The sequence below is a fragment of the Mizuhopecten yessoensis genome, unplaced genomic scaffold, assembly GCF_002113885.1.
Source record: "Mizuhopecten yessoensis strain PY_sf001 unplaced genomic scaffold, ASM211388v2 scaffold11111, whole genome shotgun sequence".
Classification (NCBI taxonomy): Eukaryota; Metazoa; Mollusca; class Bivalvia; order Pectinida; family Pectinidae; genus Mizuhopecten; species Mizuhopecten yessoensis.
Window position 1 is genome coordinate 453,535 of NW_018408885.1, and position 24,838 is coordinate 478,372.

At 35.2% G+C, this 24,838-nt stretch overlaps 1 protein-coding gene across 3 annotated transcripts; it reads right to left on the bottom strand.

Moving 5' to 3' along the window:
- Positions 1-440: 440 nt before the first annotated feature.
- LOC110466007 (leucine-rich repeat-containing protein 74B-like) lies at positions 441-21,203 on the bottom strand. Of its 3 annotated transcripts, none has more exons than XM_021522240.1 (12): positions 21,026-21,203; positions 13,019-13,528; positions 12,156-12,340; positions 10,762-10,869; positions 6,442-6,535; positions 6,058-6,107; positions 5,117-5,284; positions 4,713-4,907; positions 4,289-4,384; positions 3,854-4,111; positions 2,566-2,645; positions 441-1,937 (listed from the first exon to the last, which is right to left on the bottom strand). In XM_021522240.1, the coding sequence occupies exons 2-12, from the start codon at positions 13,392-13,394 to the stop codon at positions 1,745-1,747; spliced, it is 1,803 nt and encodes a 600-aa protein (XP_021377915.1). In that variant the 5' UTR covers positions 13,395-13,528; positions 21,026-21,203; the 3' UTR covers positions 441-1,744. The 3 variants fall into 3 exon arrangements, with proteins under 3 accessions (XP_021377915.1, XP_021377916.1, XP_021377917.1); XM_021522241.1 differs by lacking the exon at positions 21,026-21,203 and adding an exon at positions 15,870-16,400; XM_021522242.1 differs by lacking the exon at positions 21,026-21,203 and adding an exon at positions 13,661-13,685.
- Between the last annotated feature and the right edge of the window lie 3,635 nt (positions 21,204-24,838).

Sequence of the window (24,838 nt, forward strand, 5' to 3'; positions counted from 1 at the left end):
GATGACAATTTTCATGACATGACATTTACGAAATTACCTTCGATCAAGTTTAGAGGAAATGGGACCAATTTTAAAATAATCTATAACATGAGTCTTTTTGTGAAGATAATTTAACGCCATAACTTTGTTTGTCACGGTAAAATATGTAATCTAAATGTTCCTTGTTATGTCATTGTCGGTATTGGTATACATGTATATATATACTCAATAACAAACAAGTATGTGAGGATGTTTTTTCACTGAGTCATGGCCGTATCATAATAATGCCTTCCGTTGAGGTCACTATCAGTATTGTTACATGATGTTTCTTATCAGACAAGTATGTGAGACTGTTTTAACATCTTTACAGTCATGTCATATTAACTTTTGTTATATTGAGGTTTGACCTATTGATCAAAACAGTGTTGATTAGTATAATACAATGTTTAAAACAATTTTGACTTGATTTACTATTTATTGGTTCGTTACTGTTCTGTTACAAGATATTGTATACATCTATTACATAAAGCTTGTCATACAGGTCAAATACAATTTTGAAAGGATAGATTTTCAAAGTTATTGTCATTTAAACTGTAAATTTTAACCAGTTAAAATTCAACAAATGTTCAAAGGCTGACAAAATATCATGTACCACGTATACCAATAAAGCGCTAGTTATGATGCTCTTGTTTTGCACGACGAGTTATCGCCCTTTCTACAAGGCGTATTGTATACGAAAACAATATGTGGCAAGGAGATTTAGAGATAGACAAAGAAGAAAAATATCTGTGAGATTAAAAACATAGCATTATTTATTTATAAGGATCGCTTTATATAGTTGAAGTAATTTCGTTTGAAAATATTCAATGAAAAGATTCCACCAGCAAAGCTTCAATTTACTGGAAACTTTCGAGAAAATTCGAAAAACAACTAACCCACTACATGTGTGGGCGATATGGTGTCAAAATCTTCTTGCCACTAGCACTAAGTATGCATATTACCTTAATCATGAACGTTTATGTTAACATGAACGTTTATGTTAACATGGACATGTACGAACTCATACTGTTGATGTAACAGTTATCATGGTTATCAAAGTTTATCGTTGACAATGCCGCAGCAACAAAGATGCATTGCCGAGTCGATATTTTTGCGCCAGCAAACACAAAGCAAAATCAATATCAGAAGATGTCACTTAGCATATGGCCATGTTTCTTACGATGACGTTCCGTGTTTAACATTGACAATGAATACGATACGATGAAATACAATTATTTTATACAATAATATTATCTTGTTACAATTTTTATACATTTCCATTTTGTCTTTAATCCAGAATCAAACATTTCTGAAAAAAAGACAATTAGCTTCTCGTGACAACTTAGCTCTGTCACTGAAATGTATGGTTTCGGCAGTAAGCACACGAACGGTCGTTGTTATTGTAAAATGTTTATCATGCAACAACGAACTGGTCATTACATCCTAGTCTTTACCTTGCCAGGGTCAACGCCATAGATCCGGTAATGTAAATACAACAATTGACATTACGGTCCTCTACATACAGTTAACGACTTGTACTATTTGAATGTCAAGGTCAATGTCACATGTTCTATAGTTGTGTGGTATGTGACATACTGTGCAATATTCCTCTCTTTGTGCTACTATGTAACATCCATATGTAGGAAAACGCCGAAGGCTTTAGCACATGACAGAGGATATTTTATAACATATTTGCTGAAATGCACTACATAGAGACATTCCTTCACTACGTTTTCTTCTTTTTATCCTTTTTCTTCTTTGCTTTGGCTGATTTGGGTTTCGCCCCAGAATTGTCTAGCTTTGGAGAGTCTTTCGATTTTGGTCTATTCTTATTTTTGTCCGTTTCGTTACCTTTCTCGACAACATTTCCAGTAAAACTAACGTGCGCATCACCGTTGCCATTTTCCTCGAATATTTTCCTGTTAAAAAAATGGAACAAGTAAAGAATATACAAAACCGAAAAATTCTAGCATTTATCATTGTTACCTGTCGAGTACCATACTATAGAATGATTGTGACGAAAATCCCCCAAAAATAAGCACATGAACGTACGAATGAAGGTTATGAAATTCCAATCCAAAACAGTGAATAACATATGCAGTGTTCAACAAAAAATGATACATGGGGTATTCCCCAAATATAATATACAACGACATACAAAGCCTCAGAAACGGAGGTCAAAACTTCAGTCTCCGTCGTTAGAACCGACGGGGAATGTATTGAGATATCAAAAATGGAAAATCTGATCTAATTGGTTAAGTGTTTCTGTCTTTATTTATCATTATAGATAGAAAAAAATCGTTAATAAATAACGATGATGAATCAAAGGAATATGTAAATGAAGTACAGTTCAGGAATAATTTGTTCTTCTACCTTCTTATTGGATTCGCAATGTATTTCTAATGGTGCGCGCATTAAGTATTAGTCACCTTCCTTGGTCAATATAATTATTTTAAAAAGCTAGGGCGAGGTTAATCCTCCCTTCCGTAGTTGATAAATGTTAACTTTACACATGCAGATGTAAATTCCCCGTTGTCAATCACTTACCAGTAACAAATGAAGCCATCAACTTCTAGCGTCCGAGTCAGTACAGTCATATGTTGGTCGGGGATGTCTATACCAGATCCCTTTGAATGTAGGAAAATTCAAATATTTAAGTCAAATTCAAATTTTAATGATTATAAATATTAAAGTGCAGAACTTACGCCAGGCTTTAAGAACTGCATTTAAAAGATATAGTTGAAAATATCGGAGAACTTAAAATTACTTTCATAAATATTTACGTTTTGGTTATTTCTTTATTTTTTAAAGTAAAACGATGTCTGTGGAAGAAGCGTCAATTGAAATCCAATTATATCAGTAATGTTATAGATTGATTACAATAAATCATGAACAAGTTACAAGCGTCATGTATGTATCCATATTGATTATAATCGTAAATCGATAACGATGTTTTCAATTATCGTTATCATTCCTTATCATACACTGTGAGGATTGACGATAGTGTTTCCTTTATTAAGGAGGCCAAGGGGGTTTTAAAATTGAGGTTATATATGTGGTATTATATGGTGTAGCCACTAATTCCTACCACAATAGAGGTTGGTATAGACCACAATATTGAAGTTCTTGATGCCGTCTGTACACCTTCAATGATAATCTACCCCTTGTCATAAGGACTTATCGAGTGGTGCGTGCGTTATTGAAAAGGACTAAACACTTGGACTTGTTCCAGTTCCAAATGAATTACACTTATCCATCAAGCGCTCCATTGAATAGGATTAAAGTCTCGGCTTTGGGGATCAAAGGAAATATTATTATTAGTTGCCAATAACCGGCACATTGTTTTATTCAAGGTTAGTGTTTGTGTTTTAAATTGTGTGACACTCTGCCAAAAGAGATATTTTGAAACACGATATTGAACACTTATATAAAATAACCTTTTATCAGGCTGCCATTCGAGATAAGATACTTTAATTGGCCCTTTCAATGTCGCTTTTTGACGACATTCCTTGTAAGAAAGGTTTCCTACATTGTCATTAAATATCAAAATTTACTCTTTAATTTTCTCTCATAAATAATAAAATTGTATTTGTACCATCCAGAAAATATATACAGTTGATGAAACAATCTTATTTATTTCATTGGGGTCTATGTTATCTGACATTCGTAAGATCAATAAGCATTTGTTTAAAAATAAAATGATATAGGTACATTGTATGCTTTTGTTTGGTACCTGTGTGCGCTCATTTATGAATTACTATTTGGAGTGGGGGATGCATCGCCATCTATTCCTCAGCTACACCATGGATATACACCAATATTCTTAATTACTTACCTTGATAAGACTCTTGAATTCTGAAGCATCAATTTTTACTTTGTTTTTGCAATTAAAAACATCTTCTAGGTTAACTGCTGAGAACTCTGCATATTTCTTAAATGTTTCAATGGGATCTCGTCGAAATGCACTTAATCTGGCGTAATTTCCGTTTTTGGGATGCACTTCCGGAAGTACTCCCTCATTTACAACACGCAGACCTCTGCTTTCTGATAATCGGGACTCGACCTCAGCAAATTCTATTTTCACCATCATATTCTGAAAAGATACAGTATCTTCATGAAAGTATGTTAATATTATTTCATGCAAACTGAAAATCCAATACTCTGTTGAGGCATTTATGTTTATATATACATGTATATCAATTTTTAATTTAGTTCCATTGATGTTTTTCTAACTTTAAGTTTTTAATCTACAAGAATGTATAATACTTACGCTAAAGTCGAGGTAAGTTATTGCACTGTTTTCGTTTTGGTCCACGGCTTGTAGTATCGCCATAGCTCCGTTTGATTCAAATGGGTTGTTTCCGATCTACAAAAAAATGTTACCTTTTGTTAACAAGTATTCTTCTAAACATTAGTAATACATCTGTATCCTAAAATTATAGTATATTGCAATATTGCCAAGTAAGATTCAGCATTACAATGAATGTTTCTATAACCTAAATAAATAATAGTATTTTACAAAAAATGTTGTTTCCGGTGAAACATTAAAAAGGTACCATTTTGCCAATAAAATTGGCAAAGGTCGATGGATAATAAAATATCTTAAAATTTAAATCGAACTGTTAAGAAACTTAAAACGAACGGAAGGACATTATGAAACCTCATTTACAATGTTAATATATAATGTTTGATACCTTTAACGTTTTAAGGGTGTCATTTTCTCTGACCCCTGCGGCGATCGCCCCAGATGCCTCTATCGGTATCCGGTTAAAACTGATATCAAGCTCAAGAAGTGTACGGTTCTGCTTTAATGCCGCGCCCATCGCCTCAGCCCCACTCTTTCCCAGACCGGCCATCACAAATTTGAACCGCTTCAGACCTACGTTTTCCTACAATAACAAAACAAATAATTTGAATCTTTATTTACATCAACAAATTACCACGAAAATATTTGTTTATAATAATTTGCGTAATGATACCTTATTCGCTGATTGGAGCGATTCCTTGATTGAGATTTTTATATTAGAGCATATAAAGAATGTCCATTTTCTTTCTTATTCATATTAAGGTATATTACATTGTAGATTAATGATCTTACTTGTAAGCCCTCACAAATGCAGATTGCACCTCTTGTCTTAAACTGATTCCAACTCAGGTCTAAGATCTCTAGGTTCTCATTATCGGTGAGAGATTCCTTTAGCCACTTCGCACTGTTTTCTTCTAAACAGTTATTGGCCAGAATGAGTTCTTTTAATACTGGGTTTCCCTGGGGAAAAACAAAAAACATTTAAATATCTTTCTTAACCGTAATATTGTTTAACAAGTTTCTGAATATACCATTGATAAACGATAAAGAACTTTTCTTTGAAGTGGAAAATGAATCTATTAAGTCATTACATTAGAGTCCAGGGCCCGTAGTCATGAAACCGTTATCATGCTCAAGCACGGGTTTTGTACACAAACCAACAACTTGTAACACGCTTAGATCACGTCTATCGATCAAATAGTGTCAAATGTAAACATTGAAAGCAGTTGTTGGCTTTAAGTCTCTTCAAAATGTTTCCAAATTAATGACAAGATAAGGTTAATTTATTTATGAAGTTATAGCCAGAACAAGAAATTAGGCTTGAGCACAAAATCCAAGCTTTAGTATGAGAACGGTTTTATGAGTACGGGCCCCGGTTTTATTAACACCAATATATTATGATTTTATGGAGTGTAACTGGACCATGCCAATACCCTAATATGTATTTCGTTTTTAATTGACATAAAAAGTCGATTATGTTTTCTAGAGTTTGAGTAGTTTTGTATGATAGTTAGTTTGAAAGTGTTATAGCTTCAACATGTACAGAGGCCGACATAGACACACAAACTCTTTACGAAAGGCAAATAACAGGAACGAGTTAAAAACAAAACATATCTAAAGAAATCATCACATAAGTAAACTATGTTTGCCTCGTCTTCCAATGCTATTGTTACCATTCTCACTATGCCTTTTATTTTCGTAATTATTTTGTCAAACATAGGATGAATACGTACTTTAAGTACTTCATATAAGCATTGTCCTGCCGAGTCACCGATTTCATTTGCTGAAATAGAATATAAACTAGATGTGTATACCGCAATAGCTTATGCAAAGAATAACTTTTTCTCAAGGGCTGCAGTTATATTTATACCTAATAATTATAATTCTAAAAACAAATTGAAATGGTATATTGTTATTACCTGAACATATCACATTATACTCAATGACTGATTTATTGCTAATTTAAAGATTATGATCATTTTCGGTGGAGAAGGCACCATACAACGCTCGTGAAACTTAATAATACTAGGTAAATACGATATGTCATTTATTATGTAATGTGCTTTCACATATTAAATGGCGCCCGTTAGATATCATTAAGTTTATCCGTTACTCACCCGTGAGGTCGACCTTGTACAGATTTCTGTTTCCTTTTAAGAATTGACATAATGAAATGGCGCCTTCAGTTCCAATTTTATTTTCTGATAGCACCTGAAGAACATACATGATTAACAATTAGCTTCTGCATAATATATGTCATAGTCATACAATACATCTGAAATATCTGATCGTGATCAGGGAGGTTTTGTTTGATACTTTCTTATCTAAAACATTGTGTCGACGGTTCTTGTGAAAGGCAATGAAACATCACTAGCAATAAGCTGTGGTAAATTAAAATGCATACGGCAATAGGACTACATTTAAACTAATTGAATATTGCTAAATCAAGATAGAATTCAAGGTATTATACGTAACGAATAAGCGTATTGATATTTTATAGAATGCATCTTCCAATCAAGATAAAAATACTTTCGACAGTCAATGTGAGTAGAATAATTATTCAATACATTAATAGTAATCTCTACCTTTAATCTCGTTCTGTCTGGAATATTTGAAATATCCCTCCAGCTAAGTGTAAATTCTATTCGTATTGATTACATAAGTGTATAGCTTCAGGATCAGTTATCAACTAGTCCATTATTATTTCTTATTCCTGAAGACAGACGTTCCTAAATGACTTCAGCTGTAAATAGGACGTAAACCCTGATAAAACCAAACCATTCTGAAGACAGTACATTTAAATGTGTTTATTCGGGAAAATGGTGATTATGTTGATTATGACGTCAATAAATATATAAAGCTTCGGTTTTGTTCATAAAGATTTTAACAAATTTCCATGATTCACAAACATTAGAACTATTTTGTTACATTGATAGCACACACCTGGAAGATCCTTTATAGAAATTTGTTTTTTCAATATTATTTTGAGTTAATGAGGTGCCGTGTGGCCTAACTTTCCCAAAACGGAGTGCAGCCCAATAACTAATAAAGATAACAAATTATTACAAATAAGTGATTGAAGCAACCTCAAAATTTGACAACAAATATAGATACTGAATTGTCAATTACCGCCATTCCTATGTTCAGATGTTTATATTTATGTGCCGTATTTTTTTCATATAAACACGTGTTGATATCTGATGTATACAAGGTAAGCTAATTTATTATGCATTATAAATGTACAGCACCTATAACTGTAAGATGTATCGCGTATGATGTGCCGGTGACCTCTAGTGTTAGCTTTACGATATCTTACGTATTTTGTTACCAGTTTTTGTAGCGGACCGCATATAAAATCAATTACTATTTTTACATAAAATTTAAACCTCATTCTACATTTAAATCGTTTACATTGTATGTATTAACGGTTTACTGGAGTCGTGATATTGTGTTGTTAAACGGTCAAAGAATGAATGAGTGGGCTCTGACATGTCAGCAAAGGCTGTTAAACAAATGGCCTTTAAAGAATATCCTTATCTCTAAAATATGGCTACATCATAGTTACAAATATACAGATCTCGCGCAGGCGTATGGCTTCCTATTATTGAGGACACGATCCTCATTGTGGTAATATTTGTTAACCGACCCTAGGGGTACTTTGTCCAAAGGTAAACAGCTTCTGACATTTAAATAACATAGTTCTACATCCTGACATAAACCCAACACTGAGAGCTTTATTAATACAACTCTCGTTAAGATTAAAATGAATCAAAGTTGTATATCAATTCGATATATTCCGTCCTCACCAAAACATTTACTAATACAATATTACAGGAAGCTGCTTTTGTCTACTAAGATACGGAAAGCATGTATACTGATAGTCTTATTGAACTTCAAAAGCACCGATCTCTCACGAAAGCCTGTTGTTGATAAAGATATGTGAAACAGCCACTGATAGTATCCGTGCAGAATGCGTCGTCATCCGATAACTACTTCAAAACTTAATCTTTTCTCCATAGAAACTCCAACAACAATGTTAAATCACATCTTTTCTCCTGTTCATGTTCCATCAAGCTTTTTTTTCTAGTGTGAGTCACATATTTTGATATATTGGATACACTTCAACTGACTTTCTCACTTGATAATTGTAAATGATTTATTAAATTTCAAAGTCCATGTGTATACTTTTGTTTAATATCACACAAAAATATCTATTAAACAATATAACGGAAAGTGTGTGTACATCTGATCTTTTGTCCATTCTCTAAAGAATATCTACGAAATATTTGTATCCACTTATTGATATATATGTAAAAGATGTGCATTGATAAGGTTGCCTTACAAGCGTCAGCTGTAGGGAATTTCCCTTTATCTCAGCGGTAGAGCATCGGGCTGGAGAGCCAAGGATCGCGGGATCGAGCCCCAGCGACGGCACTATCTTTATCATTGTTCTGCGTCCTTTACATATATATGTTTCGACAGAGTCAATTAATCTGTAGTTTGTAAGGTGTCATTTGAAATACGTGTATAAGGCTAACTTAATTATAGATAGAACAGATTGTAGTAACTATTACATACCCAGTGTTTAGCTTAAATTGTTAATAGACCGATTCTATGACAAATTTGCATCTTAACATTAAAAGACTGATTTTCAAACTATGCTTCCTGTTATGATACAGGCATTGTGTGTTGAATATATATAATCAAACAACGCATGGAATGGACAGAATATCACGATCGTAGGAAGGAACGGATAACGCGTACAGCAACCATCATCATAAACCGAAGACAGGGACCGCTGGTTACATCACTACGATCAGCGAGACGACTTTTATTTTCCGAACGTGAACTTTCCCTTTCTTCATACAAACATCCATGCCTTCCCATAAATGGTATTCAAGGTTCTTAATTGCAAGATTACGTCACAGATGTCAACGGCTGACGGACAAATGAACAACACATGGTTTTGAGGGATGCATGTTTATGAAGACCACGGCAATTTTTTGGAAACTATGTGCAAAGTTTATGGCTACAAAATGCACTATCATTGTAAAATATTCTATTTCCATCTACTATATGAAGATCGATGGCTTTTTAATGCTCAATTAATTTCTTTTTGGTTCCTTTTTACTACATCGGGTATCACTCTGAGGACGGTACATTGTTGTATTTGACCTAGATTTACATGGAGGATGTCGACGATAAAGTAGAAGACACTCATCCTTCTACAACACCTTGTCATATTCTCCTTGATTTTTTTTAATGGCTTCATAAATATATTTTGTATAAAATGTATATCGGTTTGAAATCTTGCTTTTAAAATTGATAAATATTCGGTTTTATTGTTTATAACAATTTCAGGTACATATTTAGTCTAAAAGTTATGTTTAGATTAATAAAGCTACATATATGACTTATGAGAAGTTCATTTTACACAACCAATAACATGTTCTATATGACGTTTCGATGATTAGTACAATATGTACACTGTCACCTTCATCAGACAAATGACCAATGAAGCGTATGCACACAAAGGTGTAAAATGTGTACGAGTTGTCCATAAAATCTATGTCGATTTCGGCTACGCTGGAAACGCATGTACAATAGTTGTTATATATATACCGAAATGACTCAATTCAGCTACGCTTTGTTAACACTTGGTCAAAGATGTGCGAGAGTCTTTGAGCCCCCTCGTCTCTATTTAGAACTCTAAAGACTCTGTTAACAAAGCGTAGCTGAATTGAGTCCTTTAGGTACATATATAACAACTAGTGTACATACGTTTCTAGCGTAGCCGAAATCGACATCGATTTTTTGGACAACTCGTACACATTTTACACCTTTGTGTGAATACGCTTCATTGTTCATTTCATGAAGGTGACAGTGTACATATCGTACCTGTAATCGAAACATCACATAGAAAATGTTATTAGTTATGTAAAAAGAACTTCTCATAATCCATACTGACCAACATGAAGAAAATGTTTAGAAACTACATTTATGACGTAAATAAGACCAGTCGGGTTTACTTTCTACACAACCGGAAGGATATCGTATGAAACATTCGCGTGATACATATATCATTACGTAGAGAAGCTTCTTCAAGCCCAAATATCAGCTTACGACAAGAGTAATGTTTACAATTGACAGTGGCGTACATTGTAAAATTATCAAACTTCGAAGTATTTATCTTTATTTACAACTAGACAGCAATCATAAATATAATTGAAATATATAGAATATTGAAAGTGTAACGCTACAGAAAAACGCCATAAACAAAGCATAGTAAACATCACCATCGAGCGAATAACATGACATAAAACTACTACAGAGCTACCTTGAATTACTCGTTATAACGTATACTGAGTCTTTAGCCTGTTGTATACGTAAGAGAGATACATGTAAAGATGTTTTCATATCAAAGTTGAGATGCTTACCACTTCTGTGAGGAATAGGTTTTCCCTCAGGACTCTACACAAACTTTTTGCTCCTTGTGCGTCAATGCCATTCCCTTGCAGATTTAGGATTTCTATGTTTGTATTTGTCTAAAACAAAATATTTAAAAAATATATTTCATATTTTCACAATTTTATTTTTTGTGCAAGTGTTTCAACCATTTAATGTAGTCTTAAATTGAATAGTAGAATTTGGATAGGTATACAGGCATGAAGAGAAGCGGCTTGAACACAAATCCAGTGAAGCGTTGTATAGTATTAGTATTTACTTCCAACCAATCTATTTAGATTATTCAACAAATTTAAACTTATACCATTCCTCAGGTCTAAAGAAGTGTTCGTCAAAACAATCACTCAATGGTACCACAATAGGATCTTTTTGACGTTTTATCAATGACGTCATAATATCATGGCGTCATATTTAATGAAGTAAAATAATTTGCCATCCAAAGACTTTATATACATTGAATAATAAATATATATACAGTGGTTGCAACGGAAGTTGTAATATAAATACTGGATGAGGGTTTATTTTCTAAATGACATGAATTTCTCTATTAATTTTTTGAAGCATAGAAACCGTCTTTTTCGGTCTAAGTTCAGTGGTAGGAATTCGATTTTGTAGTCTTCCTTAACGAATTGCTCACATATCTAATATAACCCCAAGTCACTTTTTACAAATATATTAAACTGAAGCTGATGAAAGATCACTTTCCAGTACCCTCATTTATTGACATTTGAAATTTGTAATGAAAATCCTGAGAAAATTTGCTATTGAGCTAAAACGCAGTACAACGTTAACTTGTTGGTAAGTAGTTGTCAAGAAATGTTACGTACTTTTTGCTGCATCATTACACACAAATACATTGTAAGTAAACTTATTATGCTGTTTATTTAGTCCACTATTAGCTGCTCTATTTAATACCCCAAGCATTTTATGTTGCTCCATAAACGAAATCATGTTTACCTTTACAAAGATTACGAAGCATAAATTATGTGCCAAGTACATGTAGGTATACTATATCACGTACAGGGACAACCTGTCAGTGCATAGTGGGATGTATTTGGGAAAACCTGAATCCAATGCTTAAACGTATTTCTGTTATACCAGAAATTGTCTACAATCTGTATCAAAACCTAAAACGTCGGGGTATATTGGTCTGTGTTTGCTATGGGGAAGGTAACTGAAACTGAAATCTTAAATCCCATCAAGTTGTTAACAGTTTGTTTCCAATTCTGTACGACACCTGAAGCTGTAAGGTTACCGTACGCAAAAGTAAATTTGTTTTCATGCAAAACAGTATAATTGAGCTACTGCTTATTTCCAAAGATACATAACTAGTTATAAGGTTGTATCAATTGAGATCAATACATACCTCCAAAGGAATCGATATTGCTTTAATTCCAAGTGGCCCTAGTCCGTGAAATCTCATTTTAAGTTCTCTTTGCTCCAAGTTCTTAACAAAATACGACACTGGGCTTATTCCCATGTCGTTGCACACTTTGATATATTTTGTCCTTCCTGTAGTGTCGTGATCTACCTTGGAGGGATTTAGCCATTCTGAAAGAAATGATATTACAAGTGTAAATGTGCTATTTCTATAATTCTAGGCATAATCAATAATATGTGTTTGTCGGATACAGATAGAAGGTAATCCGCTGAAAAGTATAGGTGCTTTTGTTTATTAAAAACGAGAAAACATTTCCCTGTAATTTCCTTTGACTCCTTCCTAAAACAGCTGGTATACTGTTCACAGAAACTCCTCTGTATCACCATTTCACGTGTGAGAAATTATGTACATCGTTCTTTCTCATCTTCAATAGGTCTTCTCAGAGTACAGAATATGATTTCAATTCCAGCTTGACAGGGCTTACCAAATATTTGACAAATAGTTAAAGGTATAACCACCATACGCAACTTTGGATTAGTTTTTTTACACGTTGCATCTCAAGAGAGGGACCCTAGTTACAAGTCGAGGTAATGAAAAGCTGCTTTATGAATCTCATTCATTTGTATTGATAAATATCTCTATAGTTCAGTTATAAAATAATTTAACGGAATAATGTCTCAACAAATGCTTCTTACCATTCACACATATTTCATTTTGCAACTTATCTTGTTCCACCTATTGACTTTGCGAGAATGTCATATCTCTTAAATAGATATATTTGTTCACGTGATATTTGAATTAACGAAATAATGATCACGAGAAATACAATTGACATTAAGGTTACTTACGGTCGTCATCCATCTCCAGGTCTGTGTCAAAATCGTCAGTAGGTATTGACAAACTTCCATCACTGATAGAATCATCGTCCAAGCTGTTATCGTCATCAAGGAAGCACCCTCCATTAATGGCTATGTTAAGTGTGATATCCTCTGAGGACACATGTTCCTGGTCTGGTTTTGTTTCCTGGTCCGACCCGTCGGAGTCGTTTGCAGCCTCTGTCATGAAAGCCTGCCGACTCGATCCCCTCGTACCAGGTCTGGGGATGTACTCGTCTAGTGTCGGTGGTTTGGGGTGTGTCTCCTCTTCCTCTCCTTCCGGATTTTCGAGCAGGGGCGATAACACCCTTCTCTGTAAGTCGGATCCAACTGACAGGTAAGCTGTCATTGTTATTTCTATTGTATATGGTGAATAAAGTCAAACTGAAACTGCTTTCTTTCTGTTAATCACTTCTTCATAAGTGTCAGCCAACCCATCGGGCCAACCTGTCTACGTGTTTTCTTTGGAGCTCATCTTGTGACCTGAAAGAAAGAAAAGTATACTCATATCAGTGGCGTATGAATCGATGGTTCCGTTATTGAAACCCTACAACAGAATATCCTCGTTATTACATACAACACACTGTTACCTTTACACGCGGATGAAGCGCTTACAGAAATCGCTGGTATACAGAAGTCATATTAAATTCCTAATCTTTTCATAGATCATGTCGTCTTGATATCATACCGGGTTTACTTGACGGCCTGAAACTTTCTGGTTTACTCAATATTGATTCAAATTGATCCCTAACATTATTACTTAATTCAGCGCCTCGGTAAAAGGTTATCTACAAATGATAATATATTCACACCTGAGAAAGTGTTATTTACACCTATCTGTATACACATAATCAACACCCGAAGAAAAATAACCTGCCATATCCGTGTACGTGCAGCGTCAGGTATGTTTATCGCTCCATGCTAGCAAATGATGAATCCGAGATAATCACCCAGCATTTCAAAATCAAATAACGGACCATTAGTTTAAATTAAGAAATCTCCTAACGACTTTGGACAGTTGCACTCGAAGACATCACGATACATCGATAAAATTGTCATCACAAATCACCTCGTCGCTGTTTCGTGCAGAATGTGAAGCGTGCCGTACGGCGGCGCTAACGGCGATGTCGCGTGATGACCTGCCTTAAATTCGTTATAGCAGATATTTTGCTCCAGTGGATGTCGTTTTAGACGTATTTGTGTATTAACACGTAATTAGTTGGTTTGTGTAGTGTATGTAACTGCCAGCCCCCGTGACATATCGATGTTTCCTGTATTGGATTATTGACGTACTACATTCCTTATTAACCCCTCTGCGTCATACATTTTATATACCTTTCTTGAACTATGTTCATATATAGATAATCTAATATTGATTGGGAAATCATGAAAAATATGTCAATTAACGGTTGTTTGTTTTCATATTGATAATCAACAAATCGTTATAAACTTTAGTCTACCTTTCACCTGTAACCTTTATATAGGGTAACGTCTACCAAATCAATAGCAAGGTATTGATACAACCAGCAAATAGAAAAATATTTTATTATAACAAATGTCGTCATGAACCAACCATTATGCAAAAGAATCAGAAAAATACTTGAAGAACTAACGTTTTGTTTAACATATTTCACTTGTACAACAGGTATTTTTATTGTTGATTTGTTGTTTGGCGTTCGACAACGTCACAGCACACATAAGTATAAATCTATGACGAATGGTGTCAGCTATGTTATTGATAAGATGGCAATTCTACCCGATCATTGATGTTGATTCCAAACCAAACGATACTATGTTAGTGATAAGATGGCAATGCTCCCCTATCATTGATGTTGAAGCCAAACCAAACGATACTTTGTTATTGATAAGATGGCAATGATACCCGATCATTGATGTTAATGCCAAACCAAACGATGCATTGTTATTGATAAGATGGCAATACTACCCTATCATTGATCTTGATGCCAAACCAAACGATGCATTGTTATTGATAAGATGGAAATGCTACCCGATCATTGATGTTGATTCCAAACCAAACGATACTATTTTATTGATAAGATGGCAATGCTCCCCTATCATTGATGTTGATGCCAAGCCAAACGATACTATGTTAGTGATAAGATGGCAATGCTGCCCTATCATTGATGCTGATGCCAAACCAAACGATACTATGTTACATGATTATATCATCTTACTTGATATTGACATATGTACAATGCCATATTGGAAAAACTGTCTGACTCGAAGCGTGTATCACCTTGTACTGGGTATCACACGACATAGCAATTACCTGGTATACTGTTACATACAGCCTTTTTAATTTATTCAATTATATTACGTACCTGTATACATGTATTTTACGATTGATACATGATAGTGAACTAGTTAGTTTAAAATTACTACTGAACTCGGCCACGAACCTGTGTTGTGTAGATGTGATTTGGTTGACAACAAGATAGTACATGTTTAAACGAAGGTTGAATGTTTTGGCGAATTGACTTTTACATTTTCTGTAAAATTTGAAAAGTTCCAAATATATATAATAATAAGCATAATGAAAGACTCTATCATTATTTAGTCAATCTAAGTAGTTTCAATATGTACATGTACACTACGCATAATAACACATAACAAATGTTATACATAACTGACAAAACAAAATGCGTTTTCATTTTGAAAATAATTCCTTACCTTACCAATCAATTTACCCTGATAAGACAATTTTGTAATAGGTATGAACTTATTCTTTTCCCACGAAAGTCTATTATATCTAATATCAAAAAAGCTAAATGCGATCAGCTAAGACCTTTAAGGCTTAACCTACCTGATCTGAGGTTCGTTTCATATCTCCAAGATGATGGTATAAGAAGGGGACACCTGTACGTGAGATCCCCGAGTGTGTATACACAGGTATATTCCCAAACTGTCTTCGCTATCATGTTCATCCCTTTCACTTTCTTTCCGTAATAATATGAAGACATTTATCAAATACTGACGGTCCTAACTAATCCTACTGCCATATCTGTCACTTTAAGTATTCTATATATTCGGTCTTTAAACACTTTCGGCTGTTGTAGGTAACAAAGCCCACCTCTGTATATACCTGGTCCTGTAACGTGTGCACATAACAAACATTGTCCTTTAAACATGGAAATTCAAACTTTAAACATTTGCGTCCAAATTTTGTACAAAAATTGATAAATCGATATATTGTGTGAATTCAGCAGCGTGTCGTGTTCGTGCAGTCTGGATCAGGGTCTGTGTCAGTCACAGGTAGACTTCGACGAATGTGCACTGTTTCTACACGCGCCGTATACACAGGATAACTGTTACCTTCAGTACAGCTCCCTAACATCCTGAACAGGTTACGCCGACACCCTTTCGTAACTCAAGTAGCGGCTCAAGTCCTGACGGAATGTTTGTATATCTTATAGGTGGAGACATGTTGATTTACTAACGGCCAATATTAGGAAAGTCAATCAACGTACAATTTATCAGTTTTGGTTCTGAAGGCGCTGTGCAGTTCAACAGGCGCTAATATATGATTGGTTTTAAATTAGGTTCGTGAATGGTTACATATCGACTTTGGAGTGTGTGTAAGTGATAGGTTTGTCAGGGTATTATCATACAGTATCGACCAGATACCGAAAGGAAACACGAACCGCATCTAAAACGTTGACATAACTCTCAAGTAGTATTAAAAGTGCGTCTCGTGTAGTAATAGAACATAGAAATAAAACCATCATTGTTTTATAGTTTGTATTCAGGACAAAACATATCTTTATGATAAAGTATCCCATGTTTACGTAATTTTCATAGTTTTACCGTAAATATCAGGTTAAGTGTATAATCGCTCGGCTTGAGTTAAAATCTTCTTAAGTTTATGTTGTCTCTCCTTTGCTTGTGGTATCAGAGGTTTGGGTTCTTGACCACCACCATTATATTGTATTTTGATACACCGGTAATTACGTACAATTTTTTTGTTTTCATCCTCAGTAAGAAAATCTTAATTCAAAACATTTATGCTTAATTGCAATTCTAATAATGATTAAAATGTCGTTTAATGTTAAAAGGAACAGTAGCCCAAAGCAAGAATATAGTGACCGATGTTTTCATGTGTGTGACTCTTTTAAATGACGGTAATAAGGATTAATGATATCCTTACTTCGTTAATCTAGCGTAATCCTAGCGATCACAAAATATTCAGTACTGATACGAGATATAGAAGAGGATTAATATAGAATCTATAGGAGCTTATTGAAAACATTTTATTTCATTGCTTTGAATACTTTCTTAGTAAAAACTGGTCTAGAGACAAAACATTGTATTTGTTTTAAAATAAAGGATTCTATATATATCGGCAAAGTATATATAACTTTTTATATAATATTTAGAGTGCTACACATCTCGCCTTTCCCTCTCAACAGAGCCGATTTGGATTCCAAGCCTTTTGGCTCCTAAACATCAGTTGTATGGTGCAGTAGCATTCAGTGTTGACATACTATATATTGTAAAAGTTTTCACGTGCAATCACAAGTGTGTAACACTATCAGAGCATTTATGTGTAAGTTTGTTTTGAACACAAACAGGAATTGAAAACTTTATTTTACGAGCTTTCGAAAACGTCTGTTTCCTTTGTCAGGCAAAGGGTACCACAGGAAACAGGCGTTTTCGGAAGCTCGCAAATTAGGTTTTTTAAATTCCTGTTTGTGTTCAAAACAAACTTAGTGTTTATTGTTCATCCCCAACTGATTGATCTCACTCCGAAAATTTGATATCTTATACTTTATTGTGACAGCACATTGCTTTATATGCTATTTTATTACAGAAAACATTACTGAATGCTCAATGGCTGTGTTTTATTTATAACTGCTCGATGTATGTGCCGTTGTCAACCCTACTCGCACCAACAAGTAGCACGTTTTTAATAAAGAGATAAACATATTTAAACCAGGAAGATAGCATAGATGTCAATAAAGACAGGACAAATTTCACCTCGATGGTCGATTATATAGAAAAATAAATTTAAATTATATAGAAAAATGAATTTAAATTATATAGAAAAATGAATTTGTCAAGTAAGACTTATTTGGAATTGTTTTTTAAATCAAGAAGAATTTGGTACATGCCAATATCAGTAATGAAATGTAGTGTATACTTATTCATATGTTATCTTTTTCATTAATATATATAGATTTATGTCTATCGAATTCTCATATCGATTCATATTTGATTGAATCTTAAAATGGCATCATACCAAGTCACCTACATGCTGGAAACTATATATATGCATGGATGGATTAAAGTTTTAGTCTAACACGCGGTTTTCAGGATTTGGATGAAGATACGAAAATAATATAGAAAACAGAACAGACACATCAGGAAAACCTACAGTCATGGAATACCAGAAATAAACGGAATACATCATTATTACAACGAATAATCCATTTCCGTCATTTTGCTACAGTCCTTGTGTTTAACGTTCAAAAGAATTAAGATGAAATTTCCTATGCATAAATTAACATCACACCTTACTAGCTACTGATGATACTTGCTTTGATATATTAGGATAATAACTTTGATGGTTTTAAAAGAAGCTTCAGAGGCATGGCGACAATCTCTGATATTGAGTTTCAACATTCTATACAAAGCTTGTACATTGCACATCTAATCATAATCACACGTTGGTTTAGATTTTTGAGCTATGTGAAATGTCGAGAGCCTTTAACATAGGGATATCAGGATAGCACTCTTAGTTGGCAGCAGCTATTAAGCCTGCTATGGTCCACATGAAAAACGGCCATCTTTCTATTGAAATATCAGATCCTTTAAATGTGGCCTTTTGATCCGAGGTATGTGTTCCATTGTGTCAGGGACTGTCGTCGTAAGCTACATAATGGGTGTCATTTGGATATAAGATAGGCCTCTAATGTGCTATATAAAAGCAATGATAGAAGGCATACCAATATGTAAAGGACTGTCCTTTGTATATATGATATATTTGTAAAAAGGGTTTTAACATACGACAGGGTATAGCCAAGTGTTTGTAACCCTTGTATCACTAGGAGTTGGAGAGATAACAGAAACAGATATTTTACACTCTAGCACTAGCATTGTCCTGTGTGTACGATACATGTTGGGTATACATGTACGGTACCGGGGGCCATGTATGCTTAGTTCGGTCAACAGACAAAACCCTCATTTACATATTAGATATATAAAGTATATATTTAAATCAAAATCCATTAAAAAGCATGTCAAAAACGTATTAGTCCAAAGTTTGCATAAACATGAAAAACACATTAATTTTTTGAAAATTTCTGGTCGTTAATTTGTTTACTTTCAAATCAAAATTTGAACATGGTGTTTATTTTGCAAGAAATAAATCACCTTACACAACACCTCCTTTTAATGTAAAGTACACTATGTAGGTCAGGGCGGATAAGATGTTTTCCTTTTTAAAAAAGTGTCATGAAAATAAAAAAAAATAAAAAAATAAACCACTTTAATAACCGTACATCATCTTTTTGAGAGGGATGTATGCGATATAGATGCCCTTTGAGATCTTTGCGACAGCCAACTCTATTTTCTATCTATAGAATCCTATATGGTTTTCCTCTCTAAGAATATTTAAAAAAGAGACTAGGAATTTTGGAAACGAATTTATGATCGTTTTTTATCAAAAATTAAATACATTTATTTTTTAAATATTGCATAAAATAAGTTACTCCAGGTCAATGTTTAGGTATAAAATTCTGCTAAAAGGTGTGTGTCCATCTTAGTGGTCCTAGTTGTCACGTCGTAAAAGAATCAAACGTTTGTCACTTCATTTCAGTTTCACCTGATGACGTCGAAATGTCAATTAACATTTGTTTATTTTCAATAAATTTGACATGTGTGAACTTATTGAAAAATACTGAAATCAAATAATACATATAAAATAAGACATATAACAGGCATAAGGCATGTTTTGTACGTCATCAGAGGCAATTGAGAGGTTGTTTTATCTTTCAATCTAATTTTTTAATTTAAACATTCTTAATTTTTATCCAGATATTGTCTAGCACCATTAATCTCTGCAGGGTAAAAGGTTAATCAGACGAAACCCCAAGTATAGGAATATACAAAATTAGGAACCATTGGTATTAACATTGATAAAACGAATCCTAAAAGTTATCTATAACGATATCAAGATACCAAAAGTCAAACAAAGTAAACACTTTTCTACAACATAATGTCATATCGTCTAATTGGGACCCATCATTAGTACGTAAGGTCAGATGAATTAAATTTAAAAAAATAACCAATAATACATTATTTATTTTAGTGGTCAAAACAATATGTAAAAACAGCTAAAAGGGAAAGATGCCTATCTATGACGTCATAAACCAACGACGACCTCAGTGACATTTAGCCTGTTACACAACACAGCATGAAGTGGAGTTCGGTAACAGTATAAGTTATAACTAATAGCATTACAAAATTGACTTATGTCCTAATTGAAACTTTAACAATATATGTAAAGTGTAATCATTTAATCATACAAATGCATTTTGTTCTCAAATTACGATCATACAACATGGCTTCCTTTAATTGACTTTCTTCCTGAATAGTTCATCAATCATGAATATACATGTTTATCATATATATATAGTGTGGATATTGAAATGTCAATTTCCACATGAATCGATTCTCATGACAGAGGGGATCGTAGGAATCTGTATCAATACGAGTCCTGTGTCGGATTGCCGTCATATTGTATTCAGAAAAGGGGGATTTTATTATTGTCACTTAAAATGTACTTCAGTCAAAGATATCTATATAATGTGATATATAATTTACAAGTAGTCATACTAGTGTGTATAGTTTACCTGTATCACTATCATGGCAATCTCAATTAGACTATGGTTTAAGTGTGTTTTATACATTAGCATTGATTACTTGACGTCCTTGGCCGTAACTTAAAGTTTTAAAACTTACCTCAAATGGAAGAAATGGCGATTTGTTGAAGAAAAACACTTTTGGCACAAAGTCCACGATTGTATGTAACGTTTGTTATAAAAGCCCAGTGAGTGTTGTGTATTTTGATGTCGTTTCTCCGTCACCTGAACCTGTCGTACACTAAAGCCCTGTAGATTACACCACAACAGTCCCGATCGTATCAAAATCTCGGTCATGTGACCAAACCTTCGCAGCTCAATTCTATTACAGAAATATCATACACAGTTTTAAGAACACACAGGTAATGAGACGAAGGGTATTGATAACTAGTTAATCCCTGTAGTGATTAGTGAGAGAATTAAAGCAGGGTCACATGGATTAAATACTTGAGTAAATAACTGTATACCTTTGGCTTTAGTTGCCGTAGGATTAATGCTTGACCAGGTTTAGTGGAGAATCGGGCGTTGGATTCCAATACACGTGTCTATAGAATCTGATTTTTACATTATCGCTTTAGGTTTTTTTACATGAACTTTAATTAACTTTCATATCCAGCATTAAATGTGTTTATATTATAAAGATACTAATACATGATGTATAATAGCATATGTATTACAATGTGCTGCTGTCTTAAAATATAACCAAAATAATATCTTTACTGGTAAAAATTATATAAGTGAATCACGTGTTGAATGTAAGTGTCCCAAAAGCCATCCTGAGCTGGATGTAAATTCCCGGAGTCTTCCAACAAAGAATGTTAATTAAAAAGATGTGAAGTAAATTTAAAAAAATAAGAAATAGTGGCAGCCGGAAGACGGAACCATTATATAGTAAAATACACAACAATTTATGAAGGTAGCGTTCACATCAAATCGATGCCTTCCTCTTGTATAACAGTCTATAAATACCAAAGAACGGTCAAATGTAACCAGAGGAGGGTCAAATGTGACCTATAAATACCAGAGGAGGGTCAACTGTGACCTATAGATACCAGAGGAGGGTCAATTGTGACCTATAAATACCAAAGGAGGGTCAAAATGTGACCTGTATAAACCAGAGGATGGGCAAGTGTGACCTGTATGTACCAGAGGAGGGGCAAATGTGACCTGTAGATACCAGAGGAGGGGCAAATGTGACCTGTATGTACCAGAGGAGGGTCAAATGTGACCTGTAAATGCCAGAGGAGGGTCAAATGTGACCTGTATCTCCCAGAGGAGGGTCAAATGTGACCTGTATCTCCCAGAGGAGGGTCAAATGTGACCTGTAAATGCCAGAGGAGGGTCAAATGTGACCTGTATATACCAGAGGAGGGTCAAATGTGACCTATAGATACGAGAGGAGGGTCAAATGTGACCTGTAAATGCCAGAGGAGGGTCAAATGTGACCTGTATCTCCCAGAGGAGGGTCAAATGTGACCTGTATATACCAGAGGAGGGGCAAATGTGACTTGTAAATACCAGAGGAGGGACAAATGTGACCTATAAATACCAGAGGAGGTTCAAATGTGACCTATATATACCAGAGGAGGGGCAAATGTGACTTGTAAATACCAGAGGAGGTTCAAATGGGACCTATAGATACCAGAGGAGGGTCAAAGGTGACCTGTAGATACCAGAGGAGTGTCAAATGTGACCTATAGATGCCAGAGGAGACTCAACCGTGACCTGTATACACCAGAGGAGGGTCAAATGTGACTTGTAAATACCAGAGGAGGTTCAAATGGGACCTATAGATACCAGAGGAGGGTCAATTGTGACCTATAAATACCAAAGGAGGGTCAAAATGTGACCGGTATATTCCAGAGAAGGGTAAAATGTGACCTGTATGTACCAGAGGAGGGGCAAATGTGACCTGTAGATACCAGAGGAGGGTCAAAGGTGACCTGTAGATACCAGAGGAGTGTCAAATGTGACCTATAAATACCAGAGGAGGGTCAAATGTAACCTATAGATACCAGAGGAGGGTCAAATGTGTCCTATAAATACCAGAGGAGGGTCAAATTTGACCTATAAATACCAGAGGAGGGTCAAATGTGACCTTTAGATACCAGAGGAGGGTCAAATGTGACGTGTAAATACCAGAGGAGGGTCAAATGTGTCCTATAAATACCAGAGGAGGGTCAAATTTGACCTATAAATACCAGAGGAGGGTCAACTGTGACCTATATATACCAGAGGAGGGTCAAATGTGACCTGTATCTCCCAGAGGAGGGTCAAATGTGACCTGTATGTACCAGAGGAGGGGCAAATGTGACCTGTAGATACCAGAGGAGGGTCAAATGTGACGTATAGATACCAGAGGAGGGTCAAGAGTGACCTATAGATACCAGAGGAGGGGGGAATGTGACCTGTAAATACCAGAGGAGGATCAAATGTGACCTATAGATACCAGAGGCGGGTCAAATGTGACGTGTAAATACCAGAGGGGTGTCGAATGTGACCTATAGATGCCAGAGGAGGGTCAAATGTGACCTGTATATACCAGAGGAGGGTCAAATGTGACCTACAAATACCAGAGGAGGGTCAAATGTAACCTATAGATACCAGAGGAGGGTCAAAGGTGACCTAGAGATACCAGAGGAGGGTCAAATGTGACCTAAAGATACCAGAGGAGGGTCAATTGTGACCTATAAATACCAAAGGAGGGTCAAAATGTGACCGGTATATTCCAGAGAAGGGTAAAATGTGACCTGTATGTACCAGAGGAGGGTCAAATGTGACCTGTAGATACCAGAGGAGGGTCAAATGTGACCTGTATATACCAGAGGAGGGTCAAATGTGACCTAAAGATACCAGAGGAGGGTCAAATGTGACGTATAGATACCAGAGGAGGGTCAAGAGTGACCTATAAATACCAGAGGAGGGTCAAATGTAACCTGTAAATACCAGAGGAGGGTCAAACGTGACCTATAGATACCAGAGGTGGGACAAATGTGACCTATAGATACCAGAGGACGGTCAAATGTGACCTAAAGATACCAGAGGAGGGTCAATTGTGACCTACAAATTTGTATAAATACCAAAGGAGGGTCAAAATGTGACCGGTATATTCCAGAGAAGGGTAAAATGTGACCTGTATGTACCAGAGGAGGGTCAAATGTGACCTGTAAATGCCAGAGGAGGGTCAAATGTGACCTGTAAAAACCAGAGGAGTGTCAAATGTGACCTGTCAATACCAGAGGAGGGTTAAATATGACCTGTCAATACCAGAGGAGGGCAAAATGTGACCTGTCAATACCAGAGGAGGGTTAAATATGACCTGTCAATACCAGAGGAGGGCAAAATGTGACCTGTCAATACCAGAGGAGGGTTAAATATGACCTGTCAATGCCAGAGGAGGGTAAAATGTGACCTGTAAATACCAGAGGAGGGCCAAATGTGACCTATAAATACCAGAGGAGGGTCAAATTTGACCTATAAATACCAGAGGAGGGTCAAATGTGACCTAAAGATACCAGAGGAGGGTCAAATGTGACCTTTAGATACCAGAGGAGGGTCAAATGTGACCTGTAACTACCCGAGGAGGGTCAAATGTGACCTATAAATACCAGATGAGGGTCAAATGTGACCTATATATACCAGAGGAGGGGCAAATGTGACCTATAAATACCAGAGGAGGGTCAAATGTGACCTATATATACCAGAGGAGGGTCAAATGTGACTTGTAAATACCAGAGGAGGGTCAAATGTGACCTATAGATACCAGAGGAGGGTCAAATGTGACCTATAGATACCAGAGGAGGGTCAAATGTGACCTGTAAATACCAGAGGAGGGTCAAATGTGACCTAAAGATACCAGAGGAGGGTCAATTGTGACCTGTAAATACCAGAGGAGGGTCAAATGTGACCTATA